At 41.7% G+C, this 20,844-nt stretch overlaps 1 protein-coding gene across 6 annotated transcripts in view; it reads left to right on the top strand.

The window, feature by feature from the left end:
• The first annotated feature begins 256 nt into the window (after positions 1 to 256).
• The window catches only part of GRIA4 (glutamate ionotropic receptor AMPA type subunit 4), a 295,426-nt gene continuing 274,838 nt past the window's right edge, over positions 257 to 20,844 (top strand). For 3 of the 6 annotated variants that reach the window (XM_020805166.3, XM_020805167.3, XM_078390086.1), the window contains exons 1-2: positions 686 to 1,315; positions 2,585 to 2,743. In XM_020805166.3, the coding sequence (XP_020660825.1) occupies positions 1,228 to 1,315; positions 2,585 to 2,743 (247 nt within the window). In that variant the 5' untranslated portion in view covers positions 686 to 1,227. Of the gene's footprint in view, positions 615 to 685; positions 1,316 to 2,584; positions 2,744 to 20,844 lie in introns of those variants that run through there. The other 3 variants (XM_078390085.1, XM_078390087.1, XM_020805165.3) reach the window with 2 other exon arrangements.

Here is a 20,844-nt window from a genome sequence, read left to right as displayed (position 1 = left end):
AGAGAGAGAGAGAGAGAGAGAGAGAGAGCTGTGATGGAAGCTGGGCAGACAATACCATCGTTTGCCACGGGGCAGTGCAGATCCCCTCAGTTGCCCCCAACGATCCCTCCAGCTAGGAACTGGGAACTTTTGATGTTTCACGCGATGGCTTGGATAACCCCTCCCTCCCCCTCAAGCACAAAAGGGCCGCGTCCACACGTTCAGCTGCCAAGAACGAACTGCAGCGTCCATTGAGAAATCAAGCGGGAGAGACCCAAGTGACGTGCCAGGCGGAGCGCGCGCGCGCGCGCGTGTGCACTCATCTGTGGACCCGCTGTCCTTTACAGGAGGACACGTGTGGAACTAGGAAATACCCTCCCTCGTCTGAAAGAGAGGCATTGAGAAAGAGAGAGGGGGGGGATTGACCGAGCCAGCTAGCACAGGAGTGCGACAAGGTGGAGTCACCCCACCCGCCTGCATTTCTGTGAGGAACGTTGCCCCCCCCTCCTCCTCTCACGCCCGCCATCCAGGCTATTCATGGAGTTCCTTCGTTTGCGCTGTGCGAAGGAACGACCCGTGTCAGCGGCGCCCAACGGACGACGCACCGCGCCGTTGTTGTTGTTGTTACTGTGGTGGTGTGTGTCTATGCTGAAGACCGCCAGGGAGGGAGGGGGGGAACGGGATAAAGGGAGGGAGGGAGGGAAAAGGGAGGGAGGGTAGCGGAGGTCGGAGCAGGAAGGCGGGAGGAATAGCGCATGTCTTTATTTCTGAGCGCAGCCACTAGACTCCTCTCTCCTCAGCACCACCAAACTCTCTCCACCATCTTTTGCATGTGAAACATTTGCAGCCGGACAGAAAGCTCTGCCAGGGCGATGGAGACTGCGGGAAAAATCCGCCTCAGCAGGATGGCTTGCTGAGGGGGAAAGAAGGAAGGAAGGAGGGAGGGGAGGAAGAAAAAACCCGAAAAAGCGACGAAAGAAGAGCGGGGGAAAGAAAAGAAGGGAGGGGGAGGAGGGGGGAAAAGAGCGACCCACCCGCTTCTCTTCTCTTCCCTGTCCCATTTTTAATTTTTTTTCCTTCCCCCCCCCCATATTCCCCCCCTCAATTTCGTGCCCATCACCTCCTCCCCCGTCTCCTTCCCTCCCCCACCGCTACCACCGCGTCCTCAATGCCTCTCTGAACGACGTCTAGGGAGAGCGCGTGAGGAGGAGACCCGCGGAGGCAAAAAAAAGAGAGAGAAAGAAGAAGATGAGGATTATTTGCAGACAGCTAGTCTTGTTGTTTTCTGGCTTTTGGGGACTCGCAATGGGCGCTTTTCCTAGCAGCGTGCAAATAGGTAAGCGCTGCATCAGGCGGGGAGGAAGGCGCCGGGAGAGGAGGGAGGTGGGATGGAGGGAAGGAAGGAAGAAAGGGCACGGGATGGAGAAGGGAGAAATGAGGGGCAAGGGGGGGGGGGAAGTGGAAGGGGCGAGGAAAAGGAGGTGGTGGTGGTGGGGAGGTCAGACCCGGGCCACCAGGACTTGGGGTGAGGGGATAGATCTCCCCTCAGTAACCCCATTCGCACTCGCCATGTGTACGTGTGAAGGGAGGGTTGGGGGAACACGGGAGCTGAGGGATGACGGTTCCGTTTGGAATAGTCCTCAGGGCTGGGAGAGGGATGTGTGCGTTGCGTGCGAGTGTGTGAAGTGCACAGTGTGTGTGCAAACTTGGGAAGAGAGCCCCCCCTTCCCCGAACTACATGTCTTCGTCGGGATGCTCTGCGATCCCCTATATAGCACAGCCTGCACGTTGCAGTAAAGTATTTGCCGTGGGGCGAAAGCAGTGGAAGTCGTGGGGGGGGGAGGCGAGGTGCAGTTACTGCTCGGTTGCCTTTCTTGCCACTACTTTGAAACTTGGGCATTTGAAATGTGTCTATATCCCCTTCCCCTGCTCCCCCTCAGCCTCATTCCACTCGCCCCTTGCTTCCCCCTTCTTTGCGCGGGACGCGGCTCTTGAATCCTGTCCAGTTCTAGCTCCATCACTGCATCATTTCTCATGTACTCCTAAAGATGCTGCTAATAAGGCTGAACAGCTCCCTGCTTCCTGCCCACAGGCTGCAGAGGGACAAAGTTCCTTGTGCTCTTCTTTCTTGCAGTCCCCCCCCCCCTTGCTGTTTTCCCATGTAAATCTATGCTGGCACATAAAAGTGGGGAAGGATACTAGTGTTATGTATGCTGTTAGCTCTGCTATGTCTGTATGCCCGGAAACATGTTTTAATAGAAGCACTGTTCTCTTTAATCTGTCTGCCGCTTAATAACGGAGAGGGCCAGTTTAGCAATGTATTCCATGTTAACTGAGATGGAAGCTAAATGATTTCAAAGGTCACAGCAGATATGGCTGTTTAAGACTTAAAAAAGCAAAACCAGGACAGCTTAAAAAACCCCACTTCATTAAAAGAAGAAAAAGCTGGGATTCTAAAAGTCTCAAAAGTCTCACATTTTCCTGGACATAAACATGTATTTGTCATTAAGGGGACCTGAGGAAGCTTTTCACACTACAGTGGCTGGCACAGAAATAATTAATTGTGACACTTTTCTCTCTTCTGCTATCATTTATTTATTGGTAGGTGGCCTCTTCATCAGAAACACAGATCAGGAATATACTGCTTTTCGGCTAGCAATTTTTCTTCACAACACCAGTCCCAATGCATCTGAAGCACCTTTTACTTTGGTCCCTCATGTAGACAACATTGAAACAGCAAACAGCTTCGCTGTAACAAATGCCTGTAAGTAAAGATGTGGTTTGTCTAAAATTGTGATTCAAATGGCTGTGAAATTACGATGGGAATGAACAATCAAATTCCTGAAGAAAGCTTCTTTATTTTTTTTTTAAAGTCCCCCATGTCTTGGATGTAGTGATTGCCTGGATGTACTGAACCCTAGTTAATTTCTATCTGAGCTGAAATCCCTTAGGCTGCTATGTAGGGATGAACTAGAGATGGCATTTACTTTAGTGGTATTACTCGTTTCTTGCTTTCTGGTTTCTATGGTGATGCATTTTGTAGTTGTTAAAAGATATGAATGTCTTGATTAATTTCCCAACATCTACTGTCTCTGCTGTGTGCCAACAGGGTATGCCATGCCTTGTCTGTGTTTGGAAAGACCCCTCGTATTTGCAATCACAAGTGCTTTTTAATGGCTAGAACAGAAAGGGGATTGTGAAAGCAGTGGTGTGTAGGATGATATATTGGAGTGGCTTGACACTGCAGTTGATTTGGTGATGTCACTTGAGGCTGCCCTGCTCTTATATTCTGGGTTGTAAATGTCTCTTATCATCTCGTAATGCATACGTCCTGTGGATATGTCTCCATGCATCCATACATTGGTGCCAAGTCAAGTTACTGTCTGATCTACTTGATTGCACATAACATACCAACAGGCACTATGCTGCTGTGTATATGCACAATTCCATGTACATTCTTGCTTGAAAAAAGATAGGGGGTTTGCAAGCATGACTGTTTTTTTTCCCTTAAAGGATGCATCTGAAGACCCTGTTAGCAACATCTGAGTTTCCAAAACATGGAATATATTTGAAGTTGAGGGCAGAAATATGCATAATTTATTTCTGTGTCTCTAAATCTAGCTTTAGTGGACTGCAGCTCTACAACACCAAGAAACACTGTGTTATAGTAAAATCCTTTTTTTCTTCTATGTTCCAATTCCACATTTTTAGGGGGAGAAAACATTATTTAGGATTCCCCTTCCCACAGATGCTTTTCCCTTTAAGGATGATTGTGTGTTCTTAAACAAGAAGTTCAAACATTGTTGCCTTTAAGGAACTGAAGTATGTTCCAGAAGATTTAGCTATTGCACGTCTATGAAACATGCAGCTTAAAGAATCCTAAGCTTCCTCATATTAATATCGAACATGCTGCTGTACACTGAAACATCAACTTGCATCTCATAAGCTCCTTTCAAAAGGGAAGCTGCGGGGCAGCCGTCAAGTGGAATTGGAGAGATTCTTTTAAGTTTTACATGACCTTTCCACCTTGTTGAATAAGGAAAGGTTTAGAATCCATCAAGTATGTGCTCCTCTTTTCAAGATATTTTATGCGAGATGATTTATGCCGCATAAGTGTGAATTTTCGTACTGTATATTGGAAGTATAGGAGGAAGGATTTCTACAAACTGTGCTTGTAGTCTCCTCAAGGGTTTACAGGCAGTGAGCATGGATTTCACAAGTGGAATTGACATTGCATGCTTAAAGCTCTGGGTTACTTTTATCAAAGTACATGCCTTTGCATCCAGTTCTCTTATATGATTTTGGACATTATATTTCATGGTACTGTACAGTGTTTTACTTCAGGGCATCAAATGTTTTGTTGGATACAGCATTTTGACTAATCATAAATTTTGTGTGGAACTTCTAATACATTTGAAAATGGCAAGTGTAGTTCTCTGAACACAAAGATTATGTATGCACAGCTTCTAACAAAGCCATTTGTTTCCTTTTCTGTTCTTTCAAATATATGGGCTTTTTGCCTTACTGTCTTTTGAAAACATGGTGCAGTTCTAATCAATTTTAATAATCCATTGGTGAGAAATGATGTCACCCTTGGTGAAATCCTGAGGGGGAAATGTATATAATTTAACTGTACCTCCACAAACTATATTCAACACATACTTTCCGTTAGGCTTTTATCCCAGAGTTGTATACTTTGGGTACACTACAGATGACGCTAGTCCTATTTATTTCAGTGGAGGCTATTTTAGCATATGGTAACACTTCCATTCAAATGAAAGGATGTAAGGGGTTTAATTTTGGCTGAATCACAGCATTTATATGCAGTTGTCTTTAGTTTCCTGGTACATCTTTTCAAATGTTTTCTTTGCAAGGGAAAAGAACAAAATATTTTGGTACAGGAGAATATTGAAGAAAAATGTTCTCTCCTAATGAAGCCTGGGTGAACTGACTGAGAAATGAATGGACATATCGCATGTCCCCTGAGCTACACATGAGCAGAATCCTGCAAAAATCAATTGTCTGATAGCTGGAGGACATTGGTTTCCGTGTGATTGCATTTGCTGGGTTGACAGAGGCTTCCAGAGCACAGATGTGTGAGATGTTCTAACCTAATTAAGGATCTTTATGAAAAAAATGGAGTAAACTAGTTCTGTGAAACTTCCGCCTAAGAACCAATTTGACTATTTATTAAACACAATTTGTGAGTGTTTTAGAGGTCTGAAAGAGAGAAGAAAATAAAAGGAATTCTGCTTGGAGCACATGTGTGTATGCTTTTCCCCAAGCAATACTGTACTAAAGCCTCTCAGCTACTGGGCAAATGAATATTTATGTGAGGTCAGGCATAAAGATCTAAGACACAATCACTTCACTTTATTTCTGTTTTTTCATTCTGCTGCAGTTTACTTTTTGAAGCTGCAGTACCTGGAGCTTTTGGGGGATTGGAGCAATGAACAGGGGGCTTAAAACCCTGTATCTATAGATGAACTAGCACAGGCAGTAATTATACAGTAGAAGCATGTGGAATAAACTGACTCTTTTTCCGCTCCTTTTGCTAGACCACCAAAGTACAGTGGCTGCTTTTCTTGCTGTACTCATTAGGAGTACTTCAATGGTTTTATTTATTCTCTTTTGTTTGGCCCTATATAAATCATAGGATAGCTTCTATTTGTTTTGTCTTTGTACAGGCATCAGATCTTAGGAGAAACAGGTAATGTTAGCATATGGATTCCATTGTTGCAGTTCAATAAACCTGACATGATTTATGTTAGCTTAGATTCCATTTTGTCTTCTTAAGTGTTGGGCTTTTTTTCAAATATTTTTCTGGTACTTTATGTTTTCTTGCAGGTGTGAGAAAAGTGTGTTTAATGGAGTTTATTGCTAAATATGGACTGCACGTAGCTTAATTTCTAGAGTTTCATACTTAATATTCAACAAAGGTGCTATTGATATTGGCATATTATGTGAATGCATGTTTTTTTGTAATTACCATCTTAACATCTACTTGACCTTTTGGATGATCTGGATTAGTGTGCAGCAATGTATATCTTCTGCTGTGTGTTAGAAATGAACTTCTATCAACTATGGGAAATGAGTTTTATAGTACATTAATACACATCAGCAAATAAGGGAACATAAATACTTTTTTAAAAATTATCTGATTATACTTGTTTTTGAAACTTGTGATTTATGCAGCTATACAGGTGTAGAAAACATGCTGACCTCAAATGTACCCATTTATTTTGCCATACTTCCAGCTATATTATGTTACACAACTTATAGTGAAGCAGTGATTTTGCAATACCCCTGCAGAGGAGAATGCAACATTAGAAAAGGATAAATCAAGAATGCTGCTGCCAACATTCCTTAGATGTATTCCTCGGAGACTGAAAATCTCTCGTTCTTTCCCAAATTCCATTTAAGATGTAGACAGGAGACATATATTCAACATACATTTTTGTTTCAGTTTAGTTAAATGTAGTGTATGGATGAGGGTATTGTACAACAAACCATAAAGGATTTCTTTTTGTTGTTGTTTTGAGTTTTCTAAGGCCAGGCCAGGCTAGATTTTGTGTGTGTGTGTGTGTGTGTGTGTGTGGTGGGGGTTTCCAAACAGCTCAGGTAAGAGAAAACATAGACGCCATTGGTTTAATTCATGAATTGGCTGATTGTTCAAGAAATCAGTTGCTGTCTTTCATACAGTGTACGCCATTGAGCTTTAAAGCAACACAACAAACAGTTTTAACACCCAGCTCATAACTCGGTTGAAGCAAAATACTTTGATCAGTTTGTTCTCATTGCTTGCTACAGATATAATACTGCTTTTTTCCAAGTCATGTTTTAAGGACTGAGAACTCCCTGCTGACTTCCTTTCTCATTTCTTACTTTACAGAGGAGTGATTCCTAACCAGGTTTTCTTGGACTAAAACTCTCAGAAGCCATCATGACTAGGATTTCAGAGTGTTTTAGACCAAGAACATCTGAGGACCTAAGGTTGAGCACCACTGTTGTAAAGGTATCCTTTGCCTTCCAGTTTGGGAGATAGTTATAATTATCTAAACTGGAGTTACTTCAAATTAAAGCACCAAGTCATAGTTCCTAAACTTGCTTCTGATCTTGTTTTCAAATCATTTTTGGGTGCTATCCCTAGTGGAAGTATTGTTGCAGGTGTAATACTAACCATAACAGTGTCCCAAATGGGAAGTGGGAGGGAACAATTTTGTGAGGAAAAAGAATGAGGAGGAGCAGCAGCCGCGCTGGGGATACTGATGATTGCCAAGTCATGATTTTGTGACTGGGCAATATATCTAAGCTGAGTCATCAACATCAGAAGAATTTGATTCCAGCATTTGCTGCACCAGGAAGTAAACATTAAAGATGAAACGTAGTAGTGATGCATTTCAGAGCATTATGTTTTGCTGGCACAGCAAGAATATTATTCAGGTATTATATCCTGTTATGCTGGTTTGTCACTGCACCAGTTTACAGTCACTCTGTACATCAGAGCTTCTTAAAACTTCATTTAGATGCAGTGTTAAAAAGATGCGTACATATGCTGGGAACAAAGAGGTGTTTGGAAACTTTATCATTATTTTTGTTTTATAGGAAGCCATGCTTGGCTAAAGCTCCTTGATGAGCATATTAATTTGGTTCTTTAGAATATGTTCCACTGAAAGCACCTGGCAAAAAGTTTGAACTATGCATTAACAATTTAAAACATTCTTTATGATATAATACTAAAACAATAACAGGGAATAACAGATAAAGCATGAATAAGAATGATTCAAAATCCAGACACAGTTAAAAACAATTCCTTTCTAGAGAATACTTTCCAAGAAAAAAGGCCTTTTCATAAAAGTTCAGTAGAAAGGAGTTCCAAACTCTCTGTGCAGTGGGTAAAAAGAGTTTGTCTTTGACCCCAACCAAACATATTAATGGGGATCTTGTGAGATGTTGAAGAATCTCACTAGGCTGCAGAGTCATATGAGGGAATATGGACCTCCAGCTGTCCTGGTCTAAAACTACACAGACCTTAGAGAACATTATCATCTCTTTCATTTCTATCTTATACAAATTGAAAATTAATGTGCATATTTCACATTATATTCTTCATTTATTGCCTCTTTTAAGAACCTAGCCACTGATTTCTTGATCTTCTGCTGTTCCTGAACAGCCTTCAAAGAGAATTTGATGTGGGTCATGTTGCAAGAATCCAGACTTTATGTAGTTAAGGCAAGATATGTGCATGCTTGCTGACAAACTCTGGATTTATTGATGTATATCACTGTTTCCCAACCTGGGGGTCAGGACCCCCTGTGGGTCGCAAAGTATTTTCTGGGGTGGTTGTAGGTCTCCTGATAAGTGTTGTAGCCCTTGTTGAATCATTTCTTCTTGACCTTTTGGAGCCAGATATTAAAGTTATGTGTGTATATGAGAAGCAGGCTCTTGGGGAAGAAAGACGCCTCTACTTTCTGAGAAGGTATGAGTTTGCCTATTAAAAATCCCTTTTTATTCAAATATGGTGGGGGAGTTGCAGGTCACTTGGCTATTATAAAAGAGGGCCACAACTCAAAAAAGGTAGGGCACCACAGATGTATATTGTAAGAGCTGCCTTCATCTCTTTGCTTCAACCTAAATAGTTTTTTTCAAGTACTGTAAATTTTATCATATTGTTTACTATTTTAAAAAAGTCAGTGAACAAATTTCTTAAGTTTTTAATTACTGTCAAATTTTAAATACCAAGCTGAAAGATTTACACAGATCAAACTAGCTTTGACCCAGTACAAAATACTTTGCTTTTAGAGAGGACATTTCAGGATTCAGTGTCTGTAGTTAGTGAAGGAAAACATTGATGGAACTATTGAAATTTTCATTTTGCATCCTAAATAGACAGCTTATCATCCTCACTCACAGGACTGGTGTATGTGCACGCGTATGTGCCAGTATAATCATCTATTTAGACTAGTATGCATGTGAAGATTCATGTGGAAGACTGAGTTGACATCTCATCCCCAGATTTCTGGATGATGCACGTCACCCAGATCTATTTTAGAGATCTGTCTTGTAGAGCTGTCTGAGTTTGATTGACTTAGTAGTTGCACTTTGCCAAGAACTAGACAAGAGAAGTGTATCCCCTCTTGGCTTTAATGGGGCCAGATAGTGACTTTTCATAGTATGGATTAAGATATCCTAGACAAACTGACAAGGCTAGCACTGGGAGAAATTGTTTTATATGGGCTCTAGTCTACTCTAGAGAAGATGTGTGTCCCCACCACCCGTTAAACACCCATTACAGTTGTCCACCTAGGTATTCTGTTCTTGAACAAGCAATTCATGCCAGAACTTTTTACTCTGAAGAAGGAAAATCTCATACACACATAAGCTCCACTGAACAAAGAAAGACCTCAAATATATTGTGAGTAAAATGCATGAGACTGACAACAACAGTAGTAGCAGCAGCAGCAGCAGCAGCAACAACAACAACAACAACAACAACAACAACAACAACAACAACAACAACAACAATGTAGGAAATTGCCAGCCCAGCCCATCAAGAGGTGAGGATGATCTGTAGTCATGGAATGGTAAGGTAGCTGGATGTCAGAGAGAAGTGGGGAAATAGAAAGCTGGAAGTGAGGCAGATTGTAGTAGGAGGAAGTATGTTGTTTTAGGAAAGGGTGTATTTAGATTGCTGGAACACTGACCTGACATAGTCTGCCTTGTAATAATAAAAAAAATGGAAATACATCAAAGGTATGAGCAAAAATAAAGGCAACTTTCAAAGCAAAAAGTAATTTGACTGCATCTTTTAACAAGATTTCCCTCCTTTCATTCCATTCTTAGAACAGAAAGAGAAACATTCCACTTGCTCTATTCTGAATCTGTTGCAGTTGCTTAACCATGTTCAAAAGTGGTCCCTATGCAGACAGCCTTCCAGTAATCTAACTGAAATGTGTCATTGTGACAAGTTGGCTTTTTCTGTGTATGGATGCAGAAACCAAGCCAATATTTTCTCTTTCCACATTCTCTCTTTATTCAGTTTTATTCTGATGGGCAATCCAGTGCTTGACACATGCCATACAGTGACATTAATCTTTATACGTTAAAAAAATAGGGACTCAAATGAACCTGATGGATACCAGCCCATTGCTCTGCTCAACCAAGATGGCAAGCTCTTTATAAGCATACTACAATACTGAATTTATTAAGAGATTATTATATAAAGAGTGATCAGTTTGATTTTTTGAAAGGCTGTCACATTGCTGATCCAATAAGGAGACTGGTCAGTGTCTGTAATCAGGGTAGTATTAATACCAATATTCTGACAAAAGAAAGGCATTAGATAAAATTGAATGGGGATTTCTTTCTGAAGTGTGTGAAAGAATGGGATTGGGGAATTCTTTTATCTACATTTTGAGAACTCTTTATTGGAATCACAGCATAGTAGTTAAGACAAATAAATTGGACTCATCAACAATTGGAATATAGAGGGCAAAAAGCAAGAATGTCCAATCCTATTTGCCTGTATCATGGAGTCATTGGCCTCAATGACTAGTACAGACCCTAATTTTAAGGGAATTCTCGTGAAGAACCAGCTTGATTGGGATTTTTGCAATAACATTTGAAGAATATCCATTCTTCAAATCCATGGAGGGCTCTACAGTATTTTCTAAAATGCTAAGAAAATGTGGGGATACATCACGTTTGTGAATAAATTTAACAAACTTAAAGATTCTTCTGGAACCCATGATAGTGATTAATAACACATTAGGTTGATGAGTTGCTGACTGGTCTATACAAGGAAGTTTCATGCAAAGAGTAATTAATGCAAAGGATAGAAACAGTATAAGTGACATAAATAAAAGTTTTGGTATAATGTCATTTTTTCATTCCACTGGGCCTTTTGTGGTGGATATCTGGCTTAACCTTGATTGCCAGTTTGAATTTTTAAATATAGGCTTAAAGTGGCCGCCTTGGGTCCTTTTTGGGAGAAAGGCAGCACAATCAATCAATCAATCAATCAATCAATCAATCAATCAATCAATCAATCAATCAATCAATCAATCAATCAATCAATCAATCAATCATTAAATAATGACATATCCCATTAAGGTCTTCTGTTTGTATGCGACTTAATGAAAATATTGATTTAATCCAAGGCCATTGCTGACTGTAAATGATCAAAGTTATATTTTATCACATTTGGAGGGTAAGAGGTTGGGGAATGCCAGTGTACTCGCAGTGCCAGCTAATATTATGTTTCCTATCTTGTCTTTTCAACTGACATAATTGTTTAGTTCATGTGTTCAAAGTATTTCAGCTCAATTCTTGATGTAGTAATTATAATTTCAAATGAATATAGTATATGTGTAGATAAATTATAATGTAGAGTCATAGAGAGGCCAGATTATAGCTGTTGGCAGCTTCTTAGATATAGAGAATTACTTCCTTTTAAGACAATTGTTGGTGACTCTCTGAAAGTTCAGTGACAATAACAAATGTTTGGAATGATGGTCGTTGTGGGTTTTTAGGGCTCTTTGGCTGTGTTCTGAAGGTTGTTCTTCCTGACCTTCAGAACATGGCCAAAGAGCCCGAAAAACCCACAACAACCATCAGATCCCGGTCGTGAAAGCCTTCAAGAATACAAATGTTTGGAACATTTAGACAAATGAGTGACTAAATCATTATAGGTTAATGTATTTGTTTCAGTGCCTCTTTGTATGCTCTTTGTTTATGCTTATTTATTTGTTTTCTTTTACTGCTTGTTACTTTCGTTGTACTGCAGAGTCATTGGTAAGAAATTGTTTTATTTGTACCCTGCTGATTAGAGAAAACAGCCAACTCAATGAATTGTATTATGCTACTTCTTGGGTTTTGTTTGTTTGTTTGTTTTATGGTCTCTTTTTGGTGTAAGGAAAAAAGTTATAATTGGTTTCAAGTGTGTGTAGCCAGACCTAATATGCCTGCAACTTGCCTCTGGGAAGGATTTTCAGTACTTGAACTACTTTTAACTTTCCTTTTGCACAACAGTACTTGTTCATCTGGCATTATGAAGCAGGGCAATTAGAGAGTAGCTCCCTTGGATCGGTGCAGGCAAAACAAGAAAGGGCCTTATGGTGCCTTAAAGATAAATTAAAGATAATTTATGATGGCAAAAAAATTTCATTTACATCTTACATGTTTCCTAATTCAGCCACCAAAGGCAGCTTACAGAATTGTGTGTGTGTGTGTGATAGCTCTAAAGATTTCAATAGTAAAAATGTAATTAAAATATAATTCTATTAAAGTATAATATTAATAACATCTGTAAGAATTATTTTAACAGCAACAATAAGAATTTGTTTTATTTTAGGGTGCCAAAACACTGCTTGTCTTTTTGGGCAATCAGTTAAATCTTTTAAGAAATTAGAATACCACATAGACAACAGACTAAATGGTTCAACAGGCATTCCTCCTCTTTCCCCCAAATTGTTTCTGGGAATTGTAATGCTGAAACGGGTGAATAGTAGAGAGGGGCATGAAATAAAAAATGAATCATAAATTGCTAATTTGTCAATTTGTATTGATATGAATCAACGCCTCTGACGAAAACAAATCAATGAATTTTTAGCAATTTTTGATTCATTGATTCATTGGACTATACAACGCCCTATGGCACCTTCAGACACCAAAATTGCAGGAAACCTTCATCTGACTGTTCTCTACAATCCTTCCAAGACTGGTAAAGATTGAGTTTCAGATGTCCAAGCCAACCCCCCCCCCCCCCAAAAGGAAACCAAAATCAGCAGAGAAACCAAAATCACAGAGAAATCTCTACTGACTCTCTTCTACAATCCCTCCAAGTTTGGTGCGGAATTGGTTTCTTCAAGCCAGCTGCTAAAGAGCACTTTCCTGGGGGAAACCACTTGGTAGGTATATAACTTACATGTCTGAAATCCAAACTTCACCAAACTTGAAAGGTTGGAGAGGAGAGCCAGGGAAGCTTCTAGGTGATTTTGGTGTCTCTAGGTATCTGGGAGGAATTTTCCTGGGAGGGCCCCCTTGTGGATGTATAACTCAGACAGCTGAAACCCAAACTTCACCAAACTTGGAGGGATTGTAGAGAAGAGTCAGGGGGTGCTTCACTGTGAACCTGGTGTCTCTAGGTGCTTGGAAGGACATTTTATAGGGTTTTAAATAGAAAACAAATTGACAAATTAATTTGTTGAGTCATCAGGAAAAATGCATAATTTGTGATTCATCAACCTCGACAAATCATGATTCAAAACAAATCACCATTTTTTTTCAGATTTGCAGCCATCTCTAACCTGTAAAATAGAATTTTTTTAAAAAAAAATCAGATAATATCTGTTTACATTTCATTTGTAAGGGCAACTATCCCCCAATACAGCTTTTAAAAAGTTGAATAGCTTCATTTTACATAGCAGGTGAATTATGCTCCTAAATGATGCTCAGTACAATAAATTTGCAATACTTCCTATCCAGGGTCAAGCCACCATTGCTCTTCATTTTGTCCATTTTGTACCATTAATAAATTTTGCCATGCTTATGCCTTAAGGAAATTCCCAGGCCTTTTGTCTTGCCTCACATTTCCTCAGCCTTCCTCCTTGGATGATCTGTTTCCCCTGTCTTTGAAATGTCCCCCTGTTGATCGAAATATTTTGAAATCTGAATAATCTTTATTGTGAGAGATGCTTAGACTGTCTTGGGCTTCCATTCCCAAAGCTCTTCACATCTGATGACACAAAGGCAGTGATATTTTAGAAGGTTACGGAGTCAGATCAAATCACAACTGAAGCAACAAGAAATTGGCTGTGGCTGCTTCCTTTTCTGGTAGCTTCAGTGAGCATGCCTAGGATCCATTGCAAACAATTGTAACTGTTAAACAGATCTAAAACTAAAATGAGTTTTAGTGGAAACATCATAAATATTCACTGTAGTTTAATGAGCAGCTGCTGAAGTGTGGAGGGGACCTGTGGGTGGCTATCATGCTCATCAGAAGATCTCCTGGTTGCTTCAATTCTCAGCTATAAGACAAATCAAAGAGTTTTTTTATAAAAAAAAGAAAAACTATCAGGAAAGCCTGTGGTTCATTTAGTCCATGCCACCTCTGAAGGTTATAGAAATTATTTTCAACTCACAGTGAAACAATATTGTACAGTTATTACCCAGGGATGCTAAGAGCAGTAGAAAATACAGTTCTGTGCATATCTACCTAGAATCAAGCCCTACTGAGTTCAGTGGAAATTGCTTGTAAGCAAGTGTGTAAAATTTCAGTTGGAGAAATTAATCTGATTACACCCTTACCTGGCCGTAACTTTCATTTTACTCAGTGGAAATATTTATTATTTCATACATAAAATTCCACTGTATGTTTGATAAGTATATTTTCAGACCTCATGATTTTTTAAGGATGCTCAAGGTCTTGTCAAACTATGATTTCTAGGATTTGTTGGAAAAGATCAGAACTGTTAAACCGGTGTAAAATAAGACCGCACATTTCTGCAATTCTAGATTGATAGGGTAAAAAGTAAGTCTGTATCGGTTTGCAAAGCAATAAAGCAACAAAACGTTTTTAATTCTTTGCCTTGCACAATTAAAATATTGTCTCAAACCACCTGGATAAGAAATCTGGGTATGTATTAATAATTACATTTTTAAAACTGTATATGTTTTTATTCATAATTTCTTACTGACTTAATGCAACTGTATTTATTTCAGTGACACTTGTGCCAGCAATATACTTCTGTATATTGTGACTACTTACCACAGAGAGAATTGTTCTTTTCTGACTATTTTGTGAGACATTTGTCATTCTGTTTGCGGCATGATTAGTGCTCTTTAAGGTAATTGTGTTAGGGCCATTCATCTCCTGTAGCAGAATTATTTTTCGTTATTAGTTTTTATGTATTTTTCTCTAGGTTGTCTGGTTCCAGTTACAATAACATGGTTTTTATGTTCATGTGTGCACAGCTCTGACGGTTTTAAAGCAATAGAAAGTGGCTATGGCTGTTGATAAACTTGGGTTGAAATTGCAATGATTCAACAGAATAGTTCTGCTGATTTTGATACACTGGTTCTGGATTGGTATGTTTGGACAGCCCCTCGCTTTTGATATTTGCTGAGAATGTTGTTTATTAAAAAGATCTTTCCAAATCCCAGAACTGTGACGTTGTTGACTTTAAATTAGAGATGGGGGTATTCATACGAATGGTGGATATAACGAGGGTCTGGCCCCCTGGGGCCGGACTGTCCGCTCACCCGTCCACAGCTGCAGCCAGCTCCGAAGGTCGTGGTTGACTAGCCACTAGTCAGCCTGGCAGGGAGGCTCGTCTTCCCTCCTTCTGCCAGGAGTGGCTAGTCAACTGCAAGCTCCAAAGTGATTGGAGGGAGGCGGGAGCTGGTTGCAGCAACGGACAGGTGAGTGGATGGTCTGGCTCCGGGGGGACCCTTTTTATGTCCACTTGTGTGGGGGTATTAATATACAAATATCCCCATCTCTACTTTAAATACATTATTTTTCTTTAAAATTCCTCCAGATCAAAGGTGTCAGGTGTGACAACCCCAGACCTACTAGGGTATGCCACAGTTTCACTAAGCTGCCACCAACCATTCCCTGTAAGGAGTCACACAGACCAGGAATGGATTTTTAACAAATAAAGGAATAAGGTTTATTTAAAATAACACACAGGGAAAATAAAATGATCAAGTGAATAAGATACAGTAACGTGGCTTAGTCTCAATCATACATACACCAGTTTGGTTCACACAGAACACTTCAAAGTAAAGCACAGACCCTGAACCTATCAGTTCTGGCTACCCATACATACACCTGAACCTATCAGGTTGGTACTGACTGACACACAGTAGTACCCTGTCTGACACACAGACTCCCACACCAGCTTCTTCTCCCAGCTTCTCTTTCTACTCCTTCTTCTTCTTCTAAACTTCTCCACACAGGATCCATATATATATACAGTACAGCCCCACCTCCTGATGTCCCGCCTTCCACTCCCCATAGGATGGAACTTTCCCTCCAAACCCATGACAGACAGGTAACATCAGTGCTGTATGTAACACCTCCCCTCTTTATAAGTTGTTTTGTAGGGGGAAAGCTAAAGTGCTTTTCTCCAAAAAACAACCTGGATCCAAAACATACAAAACCAGTTATACAATAACATACAATACCATACGTACTCTAGGATAACCATATCAATTAAGCATTTAAACATTTACCATTTACAATACATCAAGTTACCTTTATTCATACAAACCAAACATGTTTAATAACCAGGTACATTTAACTTTTTGGTCACCAAATATATACATAGTCCATGTTTCTTTCGCCGTCTTCATTCTTCAGGTCTTCTTGACAAGGCGTCAGCAACACAGTTCACTGACCCTCTGACCACCTTCACTTCAAAGTCATAGTCTTGCAGGTTTAAAGCCCACCTCATAAGTTTACTATTGTGGGTTTTCATTGTCTTTAACCATTGCAGTGGTGAATGGTCAGTGCACAGAATAAAATGTCTTCCCCAGATGTAAGGCTTGGCCTTCTGGATCGCGTAGACTATGGCCAGGCACTCCTTCTCCACGGTTGCCAAATGTCTCTCACCTTTCTGGAGTTTCCTACTCAGGTAGGACACTGGATGCTGGTCACCATTTTCATCCTCCTGGCAAAGAACTGCTCCTACCCCGCTGTTAGACGCATCGGTGTAGGTGATGAACTCCCGGTCGAAGTCTGGAGCACGCAGCACTGGATAGTTGATGAGGGCCTCCTTCAACCTCTGGAACGCCTCCTCACAGTCGCTGGTCCACGGGATGCGGTCATCAGTCTTCTTCCGCGTCAGATCGGTCAGCGGAGTCGCTATCTCGCTAAACCTCGGGATGAACTTTCTGTAGTAGCCCACCAACCCAAGAAATGATTTAACTTTTTTCTTGGTGTTGGGTCTGGGCCAATCACGAACTGCTTCTATCTTGGCCTCTAGGGGTTTGATCACTCCTCCCCCTACCATGTGACCCAAGTATTTTATTTCTGGGCTACCCAGCTGACACTTGCTCGCTTTGCAGAGCCTAGGCCAAAGCACTTCCTCCCCTGGGTTAAAGTGCCTCCCCCTGGCTCTCTGGTCATCCCAAGCTTTCTTTCTGACCTTTTGAGCTTGCAGGGTCTCTGCTGCTAGCTCTAGGTTTCTCTTTAGGTCATTCCTTAAAGAGTCTATATATGTCACAACGTCTTGTGGGTCATCCTGGGTGATCTGCTCCCAATTTTGTTTGATCAAATCAAGTGGCCCTTTCACCCTTCTCCCAAACAAAAGTTCAAACGGACTGAACCCGGTACTGGCTTGTGGCACTGATCGATAAGCAAACAAAAGGGATTGCAGCTTCTGGTCCCAATTGTTTGGATTCTCTGCCAAGTAAGCCCTAATCATGCGCATCAAAGTCCCATTGAACTTCTCCGTTAACCCATTACTTTCAGGGTGATAGGCAGTGGTTTCCTTGTGTTTAATTCCACAGATTTGCCATAACCGTTTCATGAGCTTCGATGTAAATGACGCGCCCAAATCTGTGATTATTTCTGAGGCAAATCCCATCCTGGACATATACCCCACCAAGGCATCTGCCACTGTGTTAGTTTCAATGTTAGTCAAGGGAATGGCTTCAGGGTACCTCGTGGCATGGTCCACAATGGTGAGAATGAACCTGTTCCCCCTCTTTGTGGCCTTGGGCAAAGGTCCCACAATATCCACCCCTATACATTTGAACGGAGTGTCAATCACAGGCAAAGGGCACAACTTTGCTTTGGTCCTGTCACGGTTATTCCCCTGCCTCTGACACACATCACATTGTTTACAGAACTCCTTGATCTGCTTCCCTATTTCAGGCCAGTAAAAATTCTGTGTGATTCTCTGTTGTGTTTTGCTCACCCCTAAGTGCGCAGCAAACATGTCAGAGTGCCCCCTTTGTAAGATCATGGGGCGATACTTTTCAGGTACCACTAGCTGACTTCTGATCCCATCTCCCCCTTTTGAGATATTCCTCAGGGTTTCTCTATATAAAATTCCCTTTTTCTCACAAAATCTCACTGGGGTTTCAGGTGTTAGCTGGGCGTCTGTCACCTGTTCAAAACACTTTTGGAGAGTGGCGTCTGCCTTTTGCTCTTGGCCAAATTTGCTGTCCGTGGTCAAGGTTTCCACCACAGCCTCGGAACTCCCCTCTACTTCCGTCTCGGGCTCATCCGTACCCCCCTGAACTGTCCCCGTGGTGGCTTGTGAGCGTGTAATCACTAGCACCCGTTTCACATGTTCAGCCAGGTCATTTCCCACGAGCACGGCTGCTGGCAGAGTCGATGAAATCGCTAGCCGCCAAACTCCCCTCCAGCCTTGAAAGCTCACAGGTACCTCAGCTACTGGCAGCGAGATCACCTGTCCCTCAATCCCTGCCACCTTCATGCTCTCATTTGGGATTATACACTCCCTAGGAATAATATCTGGATGGCACAGGGTCACCTGGGAACAAGTATCCCTTAGCCCCCTATACTGATGGTCAAGTATTCCTACGTCCACCCCTGCGGTTTCAAACAACTGTGAATCTGTTCTCACAAGTAAGCAGCGCTTGACCTCCACAAGAGGACCATTTTCCTCAGCCTGATCAGCAGATGTAACTGTTCCAGATTGAGTAGCCATGGCAACAGGCTCCCTCAGTGACAAGGAGCTTTGCTCTTTCTGGACACAGAACACAGCTTTTGGCTTGGTTCCACTCAACTCATGAGGCACATTTCCTTTTAGCTGCTTTAATTTCTCACACTCTGAGATTAGATGGCCCTTTCCTTGACAGAAATAACATTTTCTGCTGTCTTTTGAGTCTTTCTCATCTTGTTTTGGATTTCCCTCCAAAATCTGAGGTCTTGTTGGTTTCATGTCTGAGGGCTTCCCTTCACCATGGGTCCCTCCCCCTTGCTGGTTTCTCCCTGGTCCCTGAGAGTACTTGCTGTAGGTTTCTTTAGGTTTGCTCATAGATTTCCCCTCACCTAAGGGCTTTCTTATTTGGGAAATAAAATCTGCGATCTCGGCCGCTTCTGCCACAGATTTCGGTTTCCTTTCCCTCACCTGGAACTTCAGTTCCCCATGCAGGACTGAATAGAACTGTTCCAGCACTATCAAGTCTTTGAGCTGCTGGAAGGTCTCTGTTCCCTCCTGCGACAGCCATTTCTCTAGCAGCCTCACCAGTTGGGCCCCCACTTGGGTAAAAGTCTGCTCTGGTTTCTTGGTGAGTGACCTGAATCTTTGCCTCAGCTGTTCCGCATTTATCCCATGTCTGGCAAACACCAGTTTTTTAAACTCTGCGAAATCTTTTAGCAGTTCCTCTGACATCTCTGCATAGACTTCTGCCAGGCTGCCACTGATTAAAGATCGCATAATGGTCATCTTCTCAGTTTCCCTTACTGAGAAGTCCACAAACGCTCTTTCCACTAGGGAAAAGAACACCTCAGGGCAATCTCCCTTGTGGTATACAGGGAATTTCTTCAGGTCAGTTTTAGACAATTGGCCCCCCTCAGAATCTCTATTGTTATTATTGTTCTGATTCATCAGTTCCAATTTTCTTAACTCAAACGCCATTTTCTCTCTCTCCGTCTCCATTTCCATTCTCTCTCTCGCTAATCTTTCTTCTTTTTCCAATTGCCTCATCCTCAGTTCATGCTGTTGGGCTATGAGCATTTTCCTGAGTTCTGGGTTCTGTTCTCCCGTGCTCTCATCCTGCACTGAGCCAAATTCATCCTCAGAACCTTGGTCCACCTGTGGGTCTTTCACTTCACCCATTTCTGCCATTTGGCTTCGAGTCAAGGGCATAATCCCCCCCCCCAGAACAGGCTGCTTTCGAAAGTCAAGCCTCAAAATAAAGCGACCACTTTTTTTTTCTCTTTTGCCTCAGAACCAGCCTTCTATAGATTGCTTCTGTTCTTTCAGCACTAACTTGCAACTGTTGCCAGCCAGAGTCTACCCCCCTCTGCTAGGCCTCTCAGCAGACAAGCTAGATAACTGCTACTTCACACAGTTTTGCCTCAGCTTTTTCCCGCCAAAACAGGTTGCCTCAGAGCTCCCTAATCTAGTCCCCAGAGTTGGCACGTTCTTCTACTAGCGTACCTCCCCGTGAGGTAAGCCTAGAAGATTACCTACGCGCTCTCAGATTGTCCCTGACTAGACCCCCCCTTGCTCTGGGCACACTTGCCAAGGCTTTGCTGGACCACTGGACAACTGGATCAGTCGTATCCCACACGCTGGACACCAATCAATGTGACAACCCCAGACCTACTAGGGTATGCCACAGTTTCACTAAGCTGCCACCAACCATTCCCTGTAAGGAGTCACACAGACCAGGAATGGATTTTTAACAAATAAAGGAATAAGGTTTATTTAAAATAACACACAGGGAAAATAAAATGATCAAGTGAATAAGATACAGTAACGTGGCTTAGTCTCAATCATACATACACCAGTTTGGTTCACACAGAACACTTCAAAGTAAAGCACAGACCCTGAACCTATCAGTTCTGGCTACCCATACATACACCTGAACCTATCAGGTTGGTACTGACTGACACACAGTAGTACCCTGTCTGACACACAGACTCCCACACCAGCTTCTTCTCCCAGCTTCTCTTTCTACTCCTTCTTCTTCTTCTAAACTTCTCCACACAGGATCCATATATATATACAGTACAGCCCCACCTCCTGATGTCCCGCCTTCCACTCCCCATAGGATGGAACTTTCCCTCCAAACCCATGACAGACAGGTAACATCAGTGCTGTATGTAACATCAGTCATATTGGTTCAGGACACCTGCAAGTCAGGTGAGATTGCTAATTC

This window comes from Pogona vitticeps, chromosome 3, assembly GCF_051106095.1.
Source record: "Pogona vitticeps strain Pit_001003342236 chromosome 3, PviZW2.1, whole genome shotgun sequence".
Lineage (NCBI taxonomy): Eukaryota > Metazoa > Chordata > Lepidosauria > Squamata > Agamidae > Pogona > Pogona vitticeps.
This window is presented reverse-complemented; position numbering and strand designations above follow the sequence as displayed.